Raw genomic sequence first — 19563 nt, forward strand, 5'->3', positions numbered from 1 at the left:
TGTTAATTAAAGTTAACTTTGACTTTAAATTACTAAAAATGTTCCCAGTTATACAAGAATGACTTGAGATTATGATGTCATTGATTCTGGACTGAAGCAGAACCACTGAAATCCTGGAAGTTGGTCAATGGTGTGAAAGCTGCTTATGGTTTTACCAGCCGTTAAAGAAATATTCTGACCCTTTACTTAAGTAATTAAATGCCAATGGAAATAAGTGTTGGAAATTAGAGCAGCAACGATAAGTTGGCTAATGAACAGGCCCATTAACAGGAAAATAATAACCTGTTAATACGTTTTTTTTTTGTACTCTTTAATGCAAATATTGCAGAAAATGCTGTTTTCATCCTCTCATATGTTGAGATTTTCTGCTTTTCTCGGTTTTATATCATATTAAACTAGGATTTAAACTCACAAAAAAACCATTTAAAGACATCTCCTTGGACTTTGAGAATCTGGGATGGACATTTTCCACTACTGTTTGATATTTTATAGATGAGTCAAATCGTGTAGAAGATAATTGGTAGATTAATCAATAAACCATTTGGAAACTATAGTATTAACTATCATATAATGGAAATAGAAGTGCCTCAAAATGTTCTTAAACCCTTCAGCCACTGTTCCTAGTAACAGTTTGGCTGTGGAACTGTGTGGTACCTTTGGGTGCTTTGTGCAGAAGGATTGTCCAGATGAAAGGTTTCAACAATCATTCCCACTGTGAAACTGATTTAAGGACGTCTGCAGAACCGACAGGGGGCGTCTCCTCTGCCTGCCTGCATGCCCCCCCTACCCCCCGCCCCCCTTAGCGCGGTGGAAGAAGGAGGTATTGGGGATCTCCTCCTAGACAACAAACCCACATTCAAAGAGGGGCACACGAATCACGTCACGCTCCGTGTGGAGAATATAACGGAGGTCGCGGCTCGGGCTCAGCGCTTTTCTGCAGAGGAGACAAGGCGAGCATCATGCCGAGCCCGCGCGCACGGAGCCCGAGGACACATCTGAGCTTTGTCACGCAGTTTGTCATCCACACTCTCCACTGATGCTACTCCGGGTGAACTTTTTTTTATACTTTTGTCTCGGATTTTCATCATGGGAAAGTTGTAAGGCGCTCTGAAGACGCAGGTTTGGATACGGCACACGCGTAATTGCGCACAAGAAAGCGACCCTTTGGCAGCTCCCCGTGCGCTCTGATCTCACCACTGGACCCTCTGACATGGATCAGTCTCAGCAGTGTGTGGCCATGTATCTGCTGGTGCTCTCCCTCGGACTCCTGATGGACAGCGGGATCTGTCAGCACTACTACCTTCTGCGCCCTATCCCGAGTGACAGCCTGCCGCTTGTGGAATTAAAAGAGGACCCGGACCCCGTCTTCGACCCCAAGGAGCGGGACCTTAACGAGACCGAGCTCAAGAGCGTCCTGGGAGACTTTGACAGCCGCTATTTGTCGGTTTTGGCCCCCATGGAGGACCGATACACCGGGAACGACGAGCTCGATGACTTTGAGGTCCAGAAGCCGAGTGGAGTACTGCCGAAGGAGATCCGAGCGGTGGATTTCGACGTTCAGTTCGGCAAGAAGCACAAGCCCAGTAAGAAACTGAAGCGGCGGCTGCAGCAGTGGCTGTGGGCGTACTCGTTCTGCCCGGTCGTGTACACGTGGACCGACCTGGGGAACCGGTTCTGGCCGCGGTTCGTGCGGGTGGGCAGCTGCCTCAGCAAGAGGTCGTGTTCGGTTCCGGAGGGCATGGTGTGTAAACCTGCGAACTCGACCCACCTGACGATACTGAGATGGAGATGCGTGCAGAGGAAAGGAGGACTGAAATGCGCCTGGATACCGGTGCAGTACCCGATCATCACAGACTGCAAATGCTCCTGTTCAAGTTAAAAAAAAGAAAAGAAAAAGACTAAATAATAAATTATAAGCTCATTATTTTTGTGATTCTTTTTTCACGTGCACTACCGAGTGTAGGAATGTATTTTCTGTATATGCGGTGCCATGCAGTTATATATAGCTCCCTGTACAAAGTCAGTATTATTTGTAACCAGAGCCTACTTTATTTGTGGAGAATATTGGTTATATATTTTGTATTTATGGAGATATGGCGCATAGAGCCACGTAAGGACTCGCTGCTTTTCCATATTTGGATGAAGCAGATCGACCTCAGAGTTAAACGTGGATTATTGATACAGCCGTGCATTGGCGACTTGTTTTATCCTGTAAATTAAGGAAATGTGCTATTTATTCTTTATATTCGTACAATAAAACGACACTGAAATGACTTGAAATGCTTTTCTCTTCCTTCTTCTGGTCAGCCTGAACCATTGGACACCTTTAAAGTCACCTGCCACAGCGCGCACAATGTGAAGTTGTCACGCTAACACCATTTTTTACGCACCAGAAACTTTTTACAATCTTGCACTTATATACTGCACTGTGGCTTCTGGGTTACCCTGTATTACAGTGTTTGTGGTAGCACTGTAATACTAGAAACAAAAGGAGGGTTTGGTGATGAAATAGAAGTGTTTAGAAGTACAAACATCTGAAGCATTTTTGGTTTATTCCACAACAATCCAATATCAGTGTTTGATTTATAGACAACATGTGGTTAATAGTTCCCTATCTAACACTATCTTATCCTGCAACAGTGTCAGTCACATCAGAGCCGTTACATGCTGATAAAGGAAGCAGCAGAGATTCAGTGATTGAAGGAATCAGCAGCTGCTAACAGCTCTCATTCTTTCATCTGCACAACCCCTCCTCCCCGTTTGCAGCCCAGCAGGAGCTGATGCTCCACATGCCTCTCTGACTGGATCCCTGCAGCCATTAATACTATACTATGTTCTTACTGTTGTCATATTTAAATCAATGCTATCCATAGGCTGTCCGTTATCAGTATATTTCTATATTAACTCTGGTGGGTCTTTCCTGTGTAAAAATAGCATTAAAACAAGAGTTACAGAAACATGTGAGCACTTATTGCAAATATGGAAACTAAATAATGATCATAGAAAAAGTACATTAACTAACTTACTTCATATATTCATATTTTGGATACAAAACTTATTTTACAATACAAATATTAAGTTACATTTCTTGCTGAAGTAAAAGTACAGAAGCATTTATTGCCAGATCCTGATGTTCCAAAAGGATCAAAAGTAGAAGTCCTCATGAAGCAGCAGAATGTTCCCTGAGAGTGATTTAATATTAATGTGTTATTATAATGTTGCGGAAGCAGAATTTTAATGTTGCAGCTGGTGGACATAGAGCTGATAGTTACTTCACGGTCGCCCATAAAGTTGGAATAAAATATATATTTTTTCCTCTTTCCAAGAAATGATTGTGACAGTGTGATATATTCTTGACAGATAGTGTATATATTCTCAAAACTTTATTAATCAATCTCTTCCAAAGCACAATTAACAGACGATTGTGTCTGAAAACAAAATGATTCCAATGAAAGTACAGAAGTATTTCTCGTCAAAATGTTCCAAAAGGATCAAAAGTAAAAGTCCTCATGAAGCAGCAGAATGTCACCTGTGAGTGATTTAATATTAATGCACTATTATAATGTTGCAGAAGCAGAATTTTGATGTCGTAGCTGGTGGATTTAGAGCTGTTATAACTACTTTAGTTGAATCTGCAGCAGAGCGTCAAATTTCATAAAACTTATTGAAGTATTTAAAATGTTAATCTGCAACGTGTCTAGTAGAGACAGCTGTAAAATAATGAAGATTTCATTTGCAAAAACGGATAAAAGAATAAAGAAACACCCTTTTCATTGATTTCCTCTTGATTGCACAATGAAAATACTTGATATAGGATGATTAAAAAAGTTTAAAATAACTTTTAGAGACAACCCAACATAAGTGTCATTGATATTCCATAAACTGCACAGAAAAAATCTTTGTTTTGCAAATGAACTTTCTAACTATAGTGTAGTAAAAAGTGTAGCAGAAGTAGAAACTTATTTACACTATGTGAATAAACATACAGTGCTCAATTACTTTCTCCTGATTTAACTACTCAACAGTGTAGGTAGTTTATATCAGTTTCAGCTACAAGATTAACATAAATGCATGTCTGTTTTATGTATTAATTTTGATATACAAGTAAATTTGGCTCATAAAACGTATACACTTTTGCTTTAGTAGGATTGTGAGTGCAGCTTTGACAGAGTGGTAGTGCTACTTAAAGTGAAGTCAGGGATCTGAAGCGTCTCCCACCGCTGTGTAATCAGTTATTGCTTCACATTTGGCAGGCGGGTGCCTTCCTCTCATTTTACTACCACCACATAATAGCCATTTCTACTGACTCTGAAACTGATGATGCCAGTTAATCTCTTCAACTCTTGAACTCTTCGGAGCGTCATTAATGATGCCATATTTTTAACGGCTGCACGTCACATCAAAAAGGAAACATTGCACGTGTCTTGTGTTATTTTATTAGCATTTTCACCCAAAATTCAAACCGACACTTTTGGAAACTTTTTTGGGATCTTCCTCCAGAAACTTAGAGTCCTGTGGGTTTGAAAAGATGGAGCTGCTGCTGGGTCATGAAGAATTTAAGAAGTAGAAATAATAGTTTTCAATAAATTAGTTTGTGAGTTTTAGCTGCTCCTCTGTCTGACTAAAGAAAACTCCCCCTCCCTCTGTTCTTCCACTGCCTCAGTGGGGTAGACTGTGGGGCACCAGAAAGCCTGTGTTTTGTTTCACTTGTGTTTAGTCCGTAATGATGCTCCTTAGCCTCAGAGCCAGCGCTGCACGTACACACGCTGCAGACAAATCCCTGCGCTTGTCACCGGATAGCAACGTAAGGGCGAAGATCTCCACCGTACAGCTTAAACAAACACAATAAATAGCCTTTGATGTATGTGTGTGTGTGTTTGACAGTGATCCTCTTGTCTTTTCAATCATGCTGTTGGTGCTGAAGCATAAAGCTCATGATGGTCAGGCTTCACAGTCGACAAGCTTCTGTGGATATCCACCTATTTCAGGTTTTGTGTGTCACAGTCGGGCGTTAAAGGATTAAAGGAGAGTCAGTTTAACAGCTGCCCTGGAAAAATACACAACTTTCTGCTGTATTTTAATATGGTTTTGCCTACCATTTTTTGATTTTTAAGTGTCCTGCTCAGGGTTTTTTCTACGGAAGACGATTAGGGCCAACGAGAGGCGGAAAATACTTTTTTATTATGCACTTTGAGAAAAAAGTAGAAATGTCGAGAATAAAGTAACTTTTTTGAGTTAGTTAAAGTTACACTGAGCTACAACCTGATTTTCGTCTAAATAATACAAATACGTCTAATACATGTCTAAAAAATTCACGAAATTTACATAAAAGCAGGTTTTTCCAAATCAGTAGTTGTAGCAGCTTCTAAGAATATCTCATGTATTACCCTAAATATTGAGGTTATTGCTCATTTTTTGACATCGATAAAAATCAGGATGTAGCTGCAGCAACTGTTCAGATAGAAAACAATGTTTCTCTGATGACTTATTAACACGGGAACAACCAATCTGTGGACATCTTTACAACTTTACCAACATAAAAAGTTCACTTTATTCTCGACATTTTGAGTAAATTTTTTACTTTATTCTCGTCTTTATTCTCAACATTTCGACTTTATTATCAACTTTATTTTCAACTTTATTCTCGACTTTATTCTCGTCTTTATTCTCATCTTTATTCTCATCTTTATTCTCAACATTTGGACTTTATTCTCGTCTTTATTCTCAACATTTTGAATTTATTCTCATCTTTATTGTCAACATTTTGAATTTATTCTCATCTTTATTCTCAACATTTCGGCTTTGTTCTCGTCTTTATTCTCAACATTTCGACTTTATTCTCGTCTTTATTCTCAACATTTCGACTTTATTCTCGTCTTTATTCTCAACTTTATTCTCAACATTTCAACTTTATTCTCATCTTTATTCTCAACATTTCGACTTTATTTTTGTCATTCTGACTTTTTTCTCAAAATTACATAACTTCCTCCTTTCATTATTTTTATTTTCTCCTACCTGGCCCCAATCTTCTTCCCTAGTTTTCTCTCTCCCAGTCAGTGTAAGCCTTTTTATATCTCTTCCATGATTATTTTTACAACCATATAGTCAAGATTTTTGCTCCTTATCTGTGAGAAGTTATTCCTCCTCTGTCCACATCTCTGCCTCAGTCTTCCTGCTGTAAGCGCAGGCAAAGTGCTGACGGTGGTCAGATGATTTGTGTGTGCAGTAATACGTGTTGACAGAGCGCTCGGTGCCGGCTAATACCAGCTGCAGACTGCAGGATGCGGGGCTGCTAATGCCCTTCGTCACTCCTGAGCTCTCAGCGTCGTTGCTCAGCGTGGCGCTTGGCGGCCCCGGCTGTCCACGGATCTCTGCAGTCTGAGATGGCCAACAATGTAATGCTTTTAGCCACCAGCAATCCATTAATTTAATGATCCCTTGGGGCACGGGCTCATTTTATTGCTCCTCTACTCCCCCCCCCCCAGCCTAATCAACTTTTTTTCTGGAGAGATATTCTGAAGCCAAAACCTTGCTGCTGATTAAATTCTCCTACAGGGTTCAGATATTTCCCTGATCAAAGCAAACTTCTCCTTGTTAGTTTTGCCAAGAATATCAAACAAAAGTTGTTCATTTTTCTTTACAGGTGATAAAATTATTTTTAATAACGTCGGCCGGCTCATTAACAGGCCAAATGTATAACCTCTGTATACAATGACAAGCGGAGCATGTAGAGACAGACTGCTGAGGGATGTTTATTCAATGGAAATGACAATTTCAGATAATGCCGTTAAACAGTTGAGTCGTAATGATCAGGTTTGAAGCTCTGAGTACATGTTCACTTCTATGCTTGGACCACAGCTCTATAATAGATACACAAAGTGATGAAAGCTGAAAAGTTCCTTTGATCTTTATAATGCTGCGAGTCCACAGAGAGATCTGACTGCCGACAGAAATTCTTCTTTTGGGAGACATATTTCAAACAAGATTTATCATTTGGACTTCGAAAGGCACGAGAGAAACAAAATTAAGATAATTTAAAGATTTTTTTTATTGTAGCCACGCCAATATACCATCAGTATGCAACATATATTATTTTTTACAGATCATACAAAGCAGAAGATGATGCTTGGTGTGATTAAGAAATGCTGTACTTCATTGGACAGTGTGACACTTCACCTCTGTCTGACAGACAATCCATATTTGTGTAAGAAAGCCTTCTGCGCACTGTTGCATGGTAATAATGGTGCAAGATTGGTTCACAGTCATCATATAATGGCCTATTTTTATTCTAGCACAAAAAATACTGTATCTGCCAACATTCTGGTAATTTCTGATTTTTTCCCCTCTCTAAAATCATTATCATATTATATTGGTCTCAAAAGTCTCATATTGGTCGGGCTGTAATTTTTATTTTATCCACCTGTAATTGGGGAGTAGGAACAGTGCATTTATGCTATAGAACAATGTTGTATATGATCTGTTTTTCCTTTATTCTAAATATTATAAAATAGTCTCCTTGTTGAAAGTAAGTCGATTTGATAAAAAAGACTTTTGGAACAACTGTGTCTCCAACTTTGCGAACTAATGTTGTGCAGAAAAGCTCCATTCAGAAATTTAAAAAATTGTTGAGATTAATTTGTAGAAAATCTGCTTCCCTAACACATTTTCCTTTGAGGAAAGGGCACAGACATTAAAAAAATAATACTTTTGGTTTGTTGAATAAAAAATGTTCATTCAAGTTCCCCTTACCAGCTTTTTTCAGACCAAAAATGAAGGTAATTACCTAAATTGTATTGATTTATATATATATTTGTCTAAAAGTTACGGAACAACAGCTGCTGATGAAAATAATTTTATTCTCTTGATTTCATGTAATTAACCTTTCAACCAAAGAACCATCATTTATTTATAATCAGTAGAATAATATTAATTTTCTGTCTTGACAGTTTTTCATGATTTCCTTAGTGGATGAGTTGGTTATTATTCTTCAAAGATTTCTAAAATATTCTGGCTTCAAATAAAGCACACTTCCAGTGCAGTTTTCCTGCATTGATATTACTGCGAAATATGAATAATTGCTCACCAATAATGCACTAATAGAACATTTAGTTGTGTATGTATATATATATGAGATCTATTCTTTGTTAAATCAGTGAATCGAGATCTGTCCCGAACCTTTCTGACCTATTTAAACATTTCATTAGTGAAGACAAACCCTGCCTTACTGACCTGACTGATTCGTCCCCATGCATCTGTCACTATGATCAAATATGAGGTGGTTTCTGTCCAGCTGTGGCAGCAGCAGAGGCCTCTGGGACACGTCCCTGAATAACGGCAGGTGTTTCAGAGAACAGCTGTTTCTATCGTTCACACAGCTCACTCATGAACCTGTCGCTCCTTTCTTTCCTCGGGTCTTTGAGCTTATTGTCAAATACAAAGTATTTATTTTCCCGTTGAGTGCGACCTTTGGGTGTTCTGCCACCGGCGGTTGGTTTCAGTTGGATGTTCTGTTGTAGACGCCACAGCTGACAATTGTTTTAATCTACCCTTGAAACTCCTTTTGGATCATTATCTTTAGGATCTCTTTTTATTGTGGCTGTTTTGTGATTTAGTTAATCAGTTTCTGCCAACCAAGCTAACCACTTCTGTCTTTTACTTCCAAGAGTTTTGTGGTTCATTTTTACAGTACCTCTGGCCTAACTCGTCTTCTCTTAATGTTGACCTCTTATAAACTTTAAAGCCTGACTCCTGTTTTCAGCCTTTATTACCTCCAGGGGGCGTTCTATTTTAGGTTCAGTTGGTCTGATTGTCACCAGGATTATGGAATAAAACTACTGCCTGATTTTTATGAAACTTGTTGGAAGGGTGCACAAAAGAACCTGTTAATTTTTGGAGCAGATCTGAATCAAAGGGCAGCTGTATGAAATATTGTCACGTTCATTAACATTGTGAAACAGGACACAGCCTTGGCGGCAGGCTGCACCCTTGTAGCATTTTCAACAGAAAAACTTTCTGTAGCTATTTTGATGAACGATTTTTAATCTAAAATGGTAAAAAAAAAAAAAATGCTGAAAACTCTCTGGTTTCTGCCTCTTAAATGTGAAGATATTTCTGCAATTTCTCTGTTTTATATCTTTGTAATCTGAATATATTCATTTTTCGACTGTTGGACTAACAAAACCAGACTTTGACTCCACTCTGACTTTCAATTCAATCAGTCAAAGCTGAGAGAACATCTTGTACTTCCATCAAAGCTGCAGCTCCACATTTTTTAACCATCCCATTTATGAAAAGGCCTCAAAACCTGCGCCTGATTCTTTTCGTTCCAGTCAGTGTTTTTGTCACTTACAAAGTGCACCTCCATAAATGCTGTAAAGGAGAACTTTTCTGACAGTTTTCACTGCAATCCCCATTGAATAGATGATCACGTCTTACTCCTCTTCATGATTTTGGAGCAGTAGAAACTTACACATCATACAAACTTTTTTCAAGGGTACTCAAACCTGAAAAAAATCCTTTTAATTTCAGGATCTGCAACAAAAAATGAACAACTTGTTCTTCATTCCATAGCCAGACTTAGTACCAAATCCCACGGATACCCAGTAAAATGTTGGGACAATCTGCTAACTAACTGCTTTTTAAAAAAAGAAAAACCAACCATCAGCACCTCTTATATCTTGTTCTCAAGTTCAGTTCAATCAGTCAAAGCTTAGAGAACATCTTGTACTTCTATCAAGCCTGCAGGTCCACATTTTTTAACAGTGCCATTCATGAAAAGGCCTCAAAACCTGCGCCTGATTCTTGTCATTCAAGTCAGTGTTTTTGTCACTTTTAAATATACAAACAACTGCACCTCCATAAATACTTTAAAGGAGAAACTTTCTGAAAGTTTTAACTGTAATCCTCTTTTAAAAGACAATCACATCTTACTCCTCTTTATGATTTTGGGGCTGTACAAACTTACACATCATACAAACTTTGTTACAAGTCTTTATTTCAGGATCTGCAACAAAAAACGAATGACTTGTTCTTCATTCCATGGCCAGACTTAGTACCAAATCCCACTGATACCCAGTAAAATGTTTATGGAACACACTGCTAACTAAACTCTTTGTAAAAAAGAAAAATCAACCATCAGCACCTCTTATATCTTGTTCTCAAAAGTTTCAGTTCAATCAGTCAACGTTGAGAGAACATCTTGTACTTCTATCAAAGCTGCAAAGCCCCATTTTTTAAAATGTCCCATTTATGAAAAGGCCTTCAAACCTGCACCTGATTCTTGTCGTTCAAGTCAGTATTTTTTGTGGCTTTTACATATACAAACAAGTGCACCTCCATAAATGCCTTAAAGGACAAACTTTCTGAAAGTTTTCACCGTAATCCCCATTTAAAAGACAATCACATCTTACTCGGACTTAGTACCAAATTAGACTGATATCTGGTAAAACTATGATAGGACAAACTGCTAACTAACTGTTTTGTTGGAGAAAAATACAGAGGTTAATGTCCTATAGAGATTTTTAAAATTCCTATACATTAAATACTTTGGCCATCATTACTTCTTATATCTTGTATTTCCCCTCTGAAGCGGCCTTTGTAATATAAAAGCATGAATGTAATTTGTTAAATAAGGTTACAGAAATCAGTGAGCACTGGATGGATATGAGCAGCGTTCATCAGCGCCCCGTGTGAGCAGTTTGTTGGTGTGCAGTCCTCTGAAAGGCAGACACGTCTTTTCAAAAGTTCTATTTGTTTGGTAAAGGATGCTGTTTGGCATGCGGCCCAGTTCATTGTGCTCTCCCACACATCAGATAATTGGAGGCTTTTGAAATATCCTCTCTGCTGCCGCCGCTCCCCGTCCTGGTCACGATGTTCAAACTGAGATGCGTGGCAAGGTTGATGTTGATTTTTCCAGCATTTTTGTCTGTTGTAAATTTCACCGAGCTGGGTTTGATGACTTGTGGGGAGTGATCCTGCTGTTTGATGTCCAGAGCTCGTTAATCCAAACCTCATCTGGTATGCAAGGTCAGACCCTACTTTGATGTGCACGGGCCAGCTCTGCCAAGTCTAGAGAGTCGAGAGGGCACTGTTCGTTTACGAAAGATCAGGAACTGTAGCAACCCTGACACATTTTGGCTTTTGTCCATCAACTACTGTGAGGATGAGGTCTGGTTTGTTAAAGGGGCCTCTTAGCTCTCCTGCACACATGAGAAGCTGAATCAAATACAAATCTTTTCCCAAACACACGCAGTAATCGGGAGGAATGTGTGGAACTTTCATGTTTTCCTCAGGGAGCCACCAATGCAAGTTAATAAGACAAAATCTCCACGATAACGCAGGAAAAATAACCAAAATATTAGCCGGTATTAACCTACTTCTTCCATTTCTTCTCACTGTAGACTCAACATGATCATCTTTGTGCTGCAACAACTTTCATTTCTGCTCCTGAACCGTAAACCAACACAAATAAATTAATCATTCTGGGGGAAGAGTTTTGTCTCGTTTGCAAAAAAAACCCTTTTTGCATGTTTGGTTCAAGTTCCTTGGAAACAAGAGAGTAGAAACAGTGTGTTTGTTATGTAAAATAAAGCAACAACGGCCCCCACTTTGCACCCAGCGCAGGAATTCACTGCAATTAACTCTTGAGCGTCACATGTAAATATGAAGGTTTGGGGCTCCGCGGGCAGGCAGGCCGGCTCTCACTCACACACAGGGGATCCTGGGCCTTTGTTCTCCCGGGGCTTTGGCTGGCCGCCACTCTGCCTCAGTTGGCGGCACCTAGCTATAATTTTCTCACAATGGCTGGCGTGTGAGCCGTCCATCATTCCTCTCCCATGTCTCCCTGTTTCTCCCAAGCACCCGCTCCACTGGCACCTCTCAAGCCTGGAGCACATTCAGCTTTACCTGTTTCCAACAAGTGCTATCACCCTGTTATCTTGCACAACTACACACTGCACACGCCGCCCGAGGATGTTTATTAATTCACTCTCATCACACTTGGCTGTGGTTTGATCAGATTTCAAGTATCTAAAGAGATCATTTCTGGAGGTCTGAGAGATTCTCTGATGCACTTCAGGATCCCTGCAAATTGTTTCCAGATTCAGCCCTTTTTCATTTAGCCTCTCACCTAAAATAACTTCAGAAAGAAAGAGAGCCACTAGTGCTGCATTGGTTCCTGAAAACCATCTAATATTCACTTGATACCAAAAACATGATATTGGAAAAAGGCAACAACTCTGGATGTTCATTAGCATTGGGTCAGTTTCCGCTCGTTACATATGTTGGAGCTTTTCAAAATAAACCTCCAAAGGTGTCAAGGGGGCTCAGTGGTGGAGCACATACCACTGAGGTCGTTGTCGCAGGTATGAATCCGGCCCGAGGTCCCTTTGCAGCATGTCTTCTACTTCCATTCTTTCTAATAAAGAATTAAAATACCCCCCAAAAATCTTTTAATAGCAACAACACCACTTGGTTAGGGTTAATAAAAAAGAACAGGTTTGGGCTTAAAAATAACTCCGTTCACACTCTTGGTTTCACTTTGAACACAGGTCTCCTGGGTCAAAGTCCAGAGGTTGGTCGACCTGTTCACCCACCCGAAACAGACCTCTGCTGTATTTATATCACATTAGTTACTCAATGTCTAATTATGCAAACAGGTTTACATTGGATCGTTGCTGGTGCATCTAAAGGGTGACATTTAGTCAATCAGTGCTTAAAAAGATAAGATGCTCCTTTATAAGTATAAGTAAATGGTGTATAGCAAAAATAGTAACAAGCAGTATTAACAAGAAATGACAGAATTACAATTTAAGCAATAAGACATATACAATTAGGTATGTATGTACAATAAAGACAGACTCAGCAGTTGAAATTGCACCATTACACAGAGATAAATATTTATATTGCACAGTAGAATGAAATATACCTGAAAAAAAGGTTAACTAAAAAGATTTTTAATGACACAAACAGTGCTACTGTGTCCTTTTTTTGTAACCCGTTGTCGATGTTTTCTCTCGACACTGCAACTGCAGATGGTCAGCGGGCTGCAGAGCTCCATGCCACTGTGTAGATGCCTACTGCTCTCTGCCACTGGTGATGGTCAACCTACTTTGTTGCACGCTGCTCTGCTCACTATAGTCAACCTAGTCAGAGTAGCGGTGGTGGGCGGGGCAAAGCCAGATACAGAATGTAATTCATTTTTTAACTTTTTTTGATGGAAAACCATCTTAAACAAAATATTAATCATATCATACTTAGATACTTTATTACCTGTCTGGAGCAGGACTTTAAGAAGCATCATGTCCAGGACTGCCAGCAGTCCTGCTCTGGCACGATCATTATAAACTATAAGACGTGGGTAACCGTGCTTGCTTGGCAGCATGGGCCTTTTTTGCTAGCTTGCACATCACCCCTTGGGCTTCCATGTGGCTTCCTTTGGCAGAGCTAAGTTCATGTTTCCTAATAATATCTGTGATCTGGAACCCGCGGAACTTTAAATAAACATTTTCCGAGTTGTTCAGGTTTGTCTCCACTTGCTGGCATTCCTCATGACGCTGATGCTCGTGATACTGTCGGCCAGTGAAGGACAACAGGCCCAACTCAGTGCTGTTTGGCTGCAGGGGCAGGAGTTAATGTTGCAACAAAAAGTGAAGAGGAAGGTCAAGATCTGCATTTAAGTTGACCAGAAATTGTGTGGATGCATGAGATTATCTGACAGTTTTGGCAGTCTTGCTCTGAAGCGGGGTTACCAAAAGTTCTTAAACATAAAGGTTATCAGGAGCAAAAGCCCCGGAGCAGCAGAAACTGAGACTAAACCAACCTCATGTCTCCATCCTGATGACAGAGCACCCTCATTAACAAGCCTGTGGGTTGCTGATATAATTGCATTCTGTCAAGGTGCTGCACAAACATGTCACGTAAATACTGTACGTTTCACTGGGCACCTAGTTTCAGATGTAATCCCAGATTTCAGCAGCGAGATTTAAGCACTTTCATCTTGTCGTACATGTCGAAAGTTGACTAACAAGTATCTCCTATTTGACCTGCAGGGTCTAATAGCAACATATTTGGTTTTACAGGCATTTCCATAGTTATTGCTTGTCACGAAATCGTTCCAGCACTCGGCTCCTCCTAAAACCACAAATTGCCATTTTTAAATTTCTGTTTGTGTAGCAGTTACACAAACAAGATACAACATGTTAATTAGTCAGCTTTCGGTGTTGGTAAGCATTTTTATTTTTACTGTGAAGAGAGCCAGACAAGTAGTCCCCCCCTCTGCTTCTTAGTACTTAAAACACAGATCTGAATATGGTGCCAATTTTCTCATCCAACTCTTAGAAAGAAAGCAATTAAGTGCATGTCCAGAAATGTTTTTCCTGGAAACAAAGCATGCAATAGAAAAAACACACAGATAGGTCATTTGCAAAACAGTTTATTTGCATTCGAACACATTTACAAATGTGAGGTACCCATTTTTTGCCCATGAGCATCTTCACTCTTGTTTTTGTGCTGGTTTCCTGCAGATCCAAACTCCCAGCACCTGTTTCGCGAGCAAAGCAAACCCTCTGCTGCCTGAACAGACAGAGAAGAAGAAAAAGAAGAAAGCTTATAATAAAAAGAGAGGAACAAGGGGAAGCAGACGGCAGAGTTTGAAAGAGTGCAGATTTATCACTCGGCCATCGAGTGGAAAGAAGTGCTGCTAGTCTGGAGAGTGGGTTTCCACTTCAGTTTAATTCAGTGTGAAGTGTTTAAGACACGAGTGTGGTTTGGGGAGATAAATGGGAAACCCAGGCTTTTTCCGACGAGCCTGACACCTCTGTTCTCATCTATAATGAACTCTCTCTGTAGTATGTGCCAGTTAGTTGTTGACAGGCTTCGGTGGTAATTTGCTGCGTGTTGATTCAGTATTTGAAGCGTGTCTTGTTTTGGGCTTGAACTTCAGATAAATGATTTATTTTTAGCCGGAGAAAATTCCCTTTTTTCCTTTTTTTTCTGACATGACTGGAAGCCATCAGTTTTGAGTTTTTCATTGAAGGAATATTAATGACAGCTGCACTGAAGTATTTCAGGGGATATATGCCATCTAGTGGTACAGATGTGTGCAGATGTTTTCCACAGCTGCACTTACAAAAAAAAAAAAGTAACTCATTCAGTCGCCTGTCTCGGTGATGATGGATGCAGCTCGCACACTGCCACTCTGCTGCAGTGCATGATTAAGAAGCACAAGTGTTCAGCATGTTAACGAGGACTAATATTAGCACAGGACATTAGCTCAGCTTTTATCTGATATATTTAGATCTAAGACTAACACTAAGGAATCTCTTTGAACAGTTCTGACAGCAAGAGCTCTCAAAAGATCAAAAAAAAGCTTTTGGGAGAGCAGACAGAAGTTTTTTTTTCACATTTACATTTGAAAACATGAGTTTATTTGCCAAAAACAGATAAAAGCCACTTTTAAAATGCAAATATCAACACACTTTGATTGATTTATCTTCATTGCACATTAAAAATACATGATTTAGCTAAATTAAAAAAAAGAGATATCTTATCAAAGCAATGTAGCAGCCACTTGATTGATTTTTTGCAGACTGCATCTGAAAAAAAAACATGATTTAGGAAAATAAATCAAACCAGAGATATCTGTTTTTTTTTGCATGTGTGAGGGTATTTGCAGACAATTCCTTCGTGTGAGAAATCTGCACTAAATGGCATGTTTGATGCTCTCATATTGTGAGGTCATCGGCACATTAATGGCTGCTTTATTACCGTAGCATGTTAACCTGAAGCACTGCTTGCAGTCTAAGAAGAAGCCGAGGAGTTGCATGAAAATGATTACACCGCAATTATATCAGCCACTTTGTCGCGACTCCTCACTGCCCAGCTGTCTGCCGCCTGCTGCCAAGAAATGGATTAGTTTCACTGCTCCTCTAATAAGACTGTTAGACCAACAGCGTGAGCTCAAATAAATAAATGAAAGCTGCAGATAGGGGGACAGAAATAGATTAATATTGTCAGACAGCGGCGTGTGTCTTCATCCAGCCAGAGCTGGAAAACTGGCAGAAGCAAGCGGAGATTCTCATTATCTCTGAAGAACAGCGAGCAGCCAGAAGACTCTTACTGCCATCAAAACCTGTCAAACGCTCACGCACAGGACAGGCCAGCGTCAAACAGAGAGTGTTTTGTATCCGGAGGGCAGAAGTACAACCCAGGCGGTAATAAAACTCAGGCAGACCATGTTGGTCCTGTAAACGTAATCTGCAAAGTGTTAATTACAACCTGGCGCCTCTGTGAAGCTGTGTGTGCTGGAAGTCAGCTGAGTCGTCAGCGGCGTCCTGATCTCCCTCCCAAACAACACGGCTCGAGCCATGGCGACAGCCTTGGAAACGAGATTTTCTCTCTGTTGATGATCCTGTTTGAATGGGCTGCTTTAAACAAATTAAGAGCCAGTCTGATGATGTGTTTGTGTGACCCCTTTCCACTCAGGGGTGAGGGGCGCAGCCAGAGATCCTGTGTTGTTTACTGTCATTCATGTGGAGTGCCAAGGGTTTGTGTGTTTACCACACAACTCTTCTCACAGATGAGACTCAGTGAAAACGCTCTTAGGCTGCATTGTGGCACAGCAGCAGGCAGAGACCAGGGCTGCACAGCTGCACTGATTCATTAGTCCACTGGACAAAAACGAACTCACAACTATTTTGAAAAAATGTGAATCCTTACAGTCATTTTTTAACCAAAAGAGCCAACAAATTATCTGGTTTCCTCTTTGGATTTTGGACTGCTTGTTGAATAAAAAAAAAGTTTGAAATGTCGTCACCTTGGGGAATTATACTGAGCAATTTATGGACTGTTAACTGATTTATTGAGACAATATTTGGCAGATTCATCAATCATTAGCTGCAGCCCTGGATGGCAGCTCTCTTTTACACTTTTCCTTTTGCTGGTTCTTATTATTTGCATCCATCAGCTATCAGCTCAGTTTGATCTTTGCACAGCAGAAAGAAACAGCATTTATGTGCTCACTCTGGTTTTCATGAAATGCATCCCTCCTCTCTTTGGTGAGACTTAATTCAGAGATCTTGCTCTCTCTCTCTGCAGCCCCAGAGGACAGGGTTCAGTCAATGAGCCCCTCTCTCAGATTTTGTTATTTTGTTATTGTGTAATGGCCTCCGAAGGTTGAAGGATGGCTCCTCTGCAGGTCTCCCTGAGGAGCAAAGCCTCTATCTAGACATTAATCTACTGCTGTGAGACAGACACGCTTGTTTAGCTAGCACAAAGCCCAGTAAGCTGTTGTCTCTGAGAAAAAGCTGGCCGTCTCCAGAGCCACTGGAGGCTGCGATGGCTGGAGCCAGAGTAATGACCTGTGAAATTCACCGATAGAGTTGTCCTGTTGCACACAGGTCCGCCGGCACCGGGCCTTGTTCACGGCCTGCCGCTGATTTATCAGCACCCCTCTCCTGGAGCCTCTGGCTCTCTGGAGTTTTTATGTGGGTCGACCAAAAGACCCCAATTTTGTGGAAAATTAATGAAGTATTTGGGAATGTCAAAGCTTGGAAAGATCTGTGGGAATATGCTTTCCTAACATGTTACTACATTATTATTACACTGGCTAAATTGTTTGGCTAAATTTTCAATATTTGAGCTCCAGTCCCACTGGTGTATCATAGCAATGGCTTCAAATATTTACACTGCTTTGTCCTGTGAAATAGTCAATATTTTCTCTCCTCAATCAGATTAGGATGTCAGGCTGAAAGTTAAGGAGAGGAGCCTTTGAAGGTGGTAAGGAGAGTAGCTGTGTCTTCCCCAGAGCAGATTATGCAAAGATCAGAGGGGCAAACTTCCCGCTGGCACCTTCTGTCTGCTAGATACAGTTTGACTTTGTTACCTCAGTTTCACAGCAGAGGGAGATTCCTCCTTATTCCTGCCCTGTGGGCGTTAAAAGAAGCTGCTCGCTGGAACAGAAAGTGGTTTTCATGTCAAAAAGTGCTTTTGTGGAATAACTCCTGACTCTTTGTCGTACTCCCTTCTGACTCACTTTCTGTTTGACTTTCTCCTGTTCTTGCTGCTATTTTGGATCAGTGTTTGGCAAAGCGTGTTATAACTTAATCATTAGTGTTGTTAGGCAATAAACATGTTCGGTGTCTCAACTTGTCACTGTGAAAACCATGATTGATGATATCTGTAAATTTGTGGGTGAACAAGAGTGTAAATCTAACTTAGTGGTAGTTTGATCTGATCAATTTTCAGGTATTTGGTCATAAATTATTGTGGCAGCCCGCTCGGTATTAGTTATATATGTGTATGTATATGTTAAATGTATAAAAAATGTAATAAATGTAAATGATGGCTCACACAATTAGATCACAGAGACATAATTTGTGTCTAGTTCCCACTGAGATCTGCATTAACCAATATTTTTCAGTTCATTCATAGTGATAAAACCAAGGTTTCATAATCAGGTTCAACCTTTTACTGCAGATATTTTAGATTTAGTTTTTCACTCAAGAGGAAAGGCTGAGATCGGGTGTCTGTGTGGTTTTCCCTTTTGAAAATCAAACGAGTTTAGGTGCCAGAAAAGTCTTCCAAGTGGTTCTGTTCGACAGTTACCTCAAGGTTATGTTTTCGGCTGGGTTTGTTTGTCTGTTTTTGAGCAGGACTCCAGAAAAACAAGGCTTAATTTTCATGAAAGTTGGTGGAAGGGTAAAGCATGGGATCAGAGAGTGGATCTGAATCTGATTGATACTGATACATTTAGCTATAAATGTATTATAAATATATCAATATTGCACACAGATTTAGAAAACACAACTCACTGGCTTGCAGAGTGTGATTTGCAGTTTCACCTGTCTTAACTATGAAACATCATTTGGTGTGCCTCAGGGCTCCGTTTAAGGTCCTCTAATTTTCCGTCTTTATACACTGTGATGTCATCTGGGGACACATCTGTTTACACAACGCTGGGCCTGGTTAGAGAAACAGAAGGTGCGATAACTATAAGGCAAGGACTCTAATTTTGTTTTATTAACTTATGATTATCTTACTCTTTCAAATTGTCTCCACGTTGAGCTGAGAAAAGCAGAAAAAGTTGACATGATCAAACATAAACTCCAGCCTTTTCAATCCAGTCCATCAAGCTAGTATTTCTAATTATTTGATTCTTATTTATCAATTTATCTATTTCTAGGTCAAATCAGTCAATATACTCAACTGTGAGATGTTTATTTTATCATATGGAACATAAACATTTTATTTACTTTTGGACCCAATAAATAAATTTCTTTCTAATTTCACTTATTATTCATTTATTCAGTTACTCCATATTTTTGTTTATACTTTTACACTTTTTATGTGTCTATTATGAGTTCTTTTTGAGTGATACAGCTCTGAAATTGCTCTCAGGTTTTTTATAGGTAACTGAGTGGCAATTGAAAAAGTGTTTATGGAGCCGGGATGACATCAGATACCATGACTAATCAATAGGTTTTCTCTCTGCCTGCTTGCCCTTCAGGTGTCCGTGGATTCAGGGAGGAGGTGGAGGAGGAGGCGGAGTTCATCTGGTGTAATAAA

General features: G+C 40.0%; 1 protein-coding gene across 1 annotated transcript; it reads left to right on the forward strand.

The window, feature by feature from the left end:
• The first annotated feature begins 875 nt into the window (after positions 1-875).
• On the forward strand, positions 876-2273 carry LOC131983682 (noggin-like). Its single transcript, XM_059348446.1, has one exon. It carries the CDS (start codon positions 1211-1213, stop codon positions 1877-1879), a length of 669 nt encoding a protein of 222 aa, XP_059204429.1. The 5' UTR covers positions 876-1210; the 3' UTR covers positions 1880-2273.
• Positions 2274-19563: the final 17290 nt, after the last annotated feature.

This window comes from Centropristis striata, chromosome 13 (assembly GCF_030273125.1).
Source record: "Centropristis striata isolate RG_2023a ecotype Rhode Island chromosome 13, C.striata_1.0, whole genome shotgun sequence".
NCBI classification, from domain to species: Eukaryota; Metazoa; Chordata; class Actinopteri; order Perciformes; family Serranidae; genus Centropristis; species Centropristis striata.

Excerpts from the sequence above, each read along its gene's own strand:
- LOC131983682 (XM_059348446.1), top strand. The coding sequence starts at position 1,211 with ATGGATCAGTCTCAGCAGTGTGTGGCCATGTATCTGCTGGTGCTCTCC.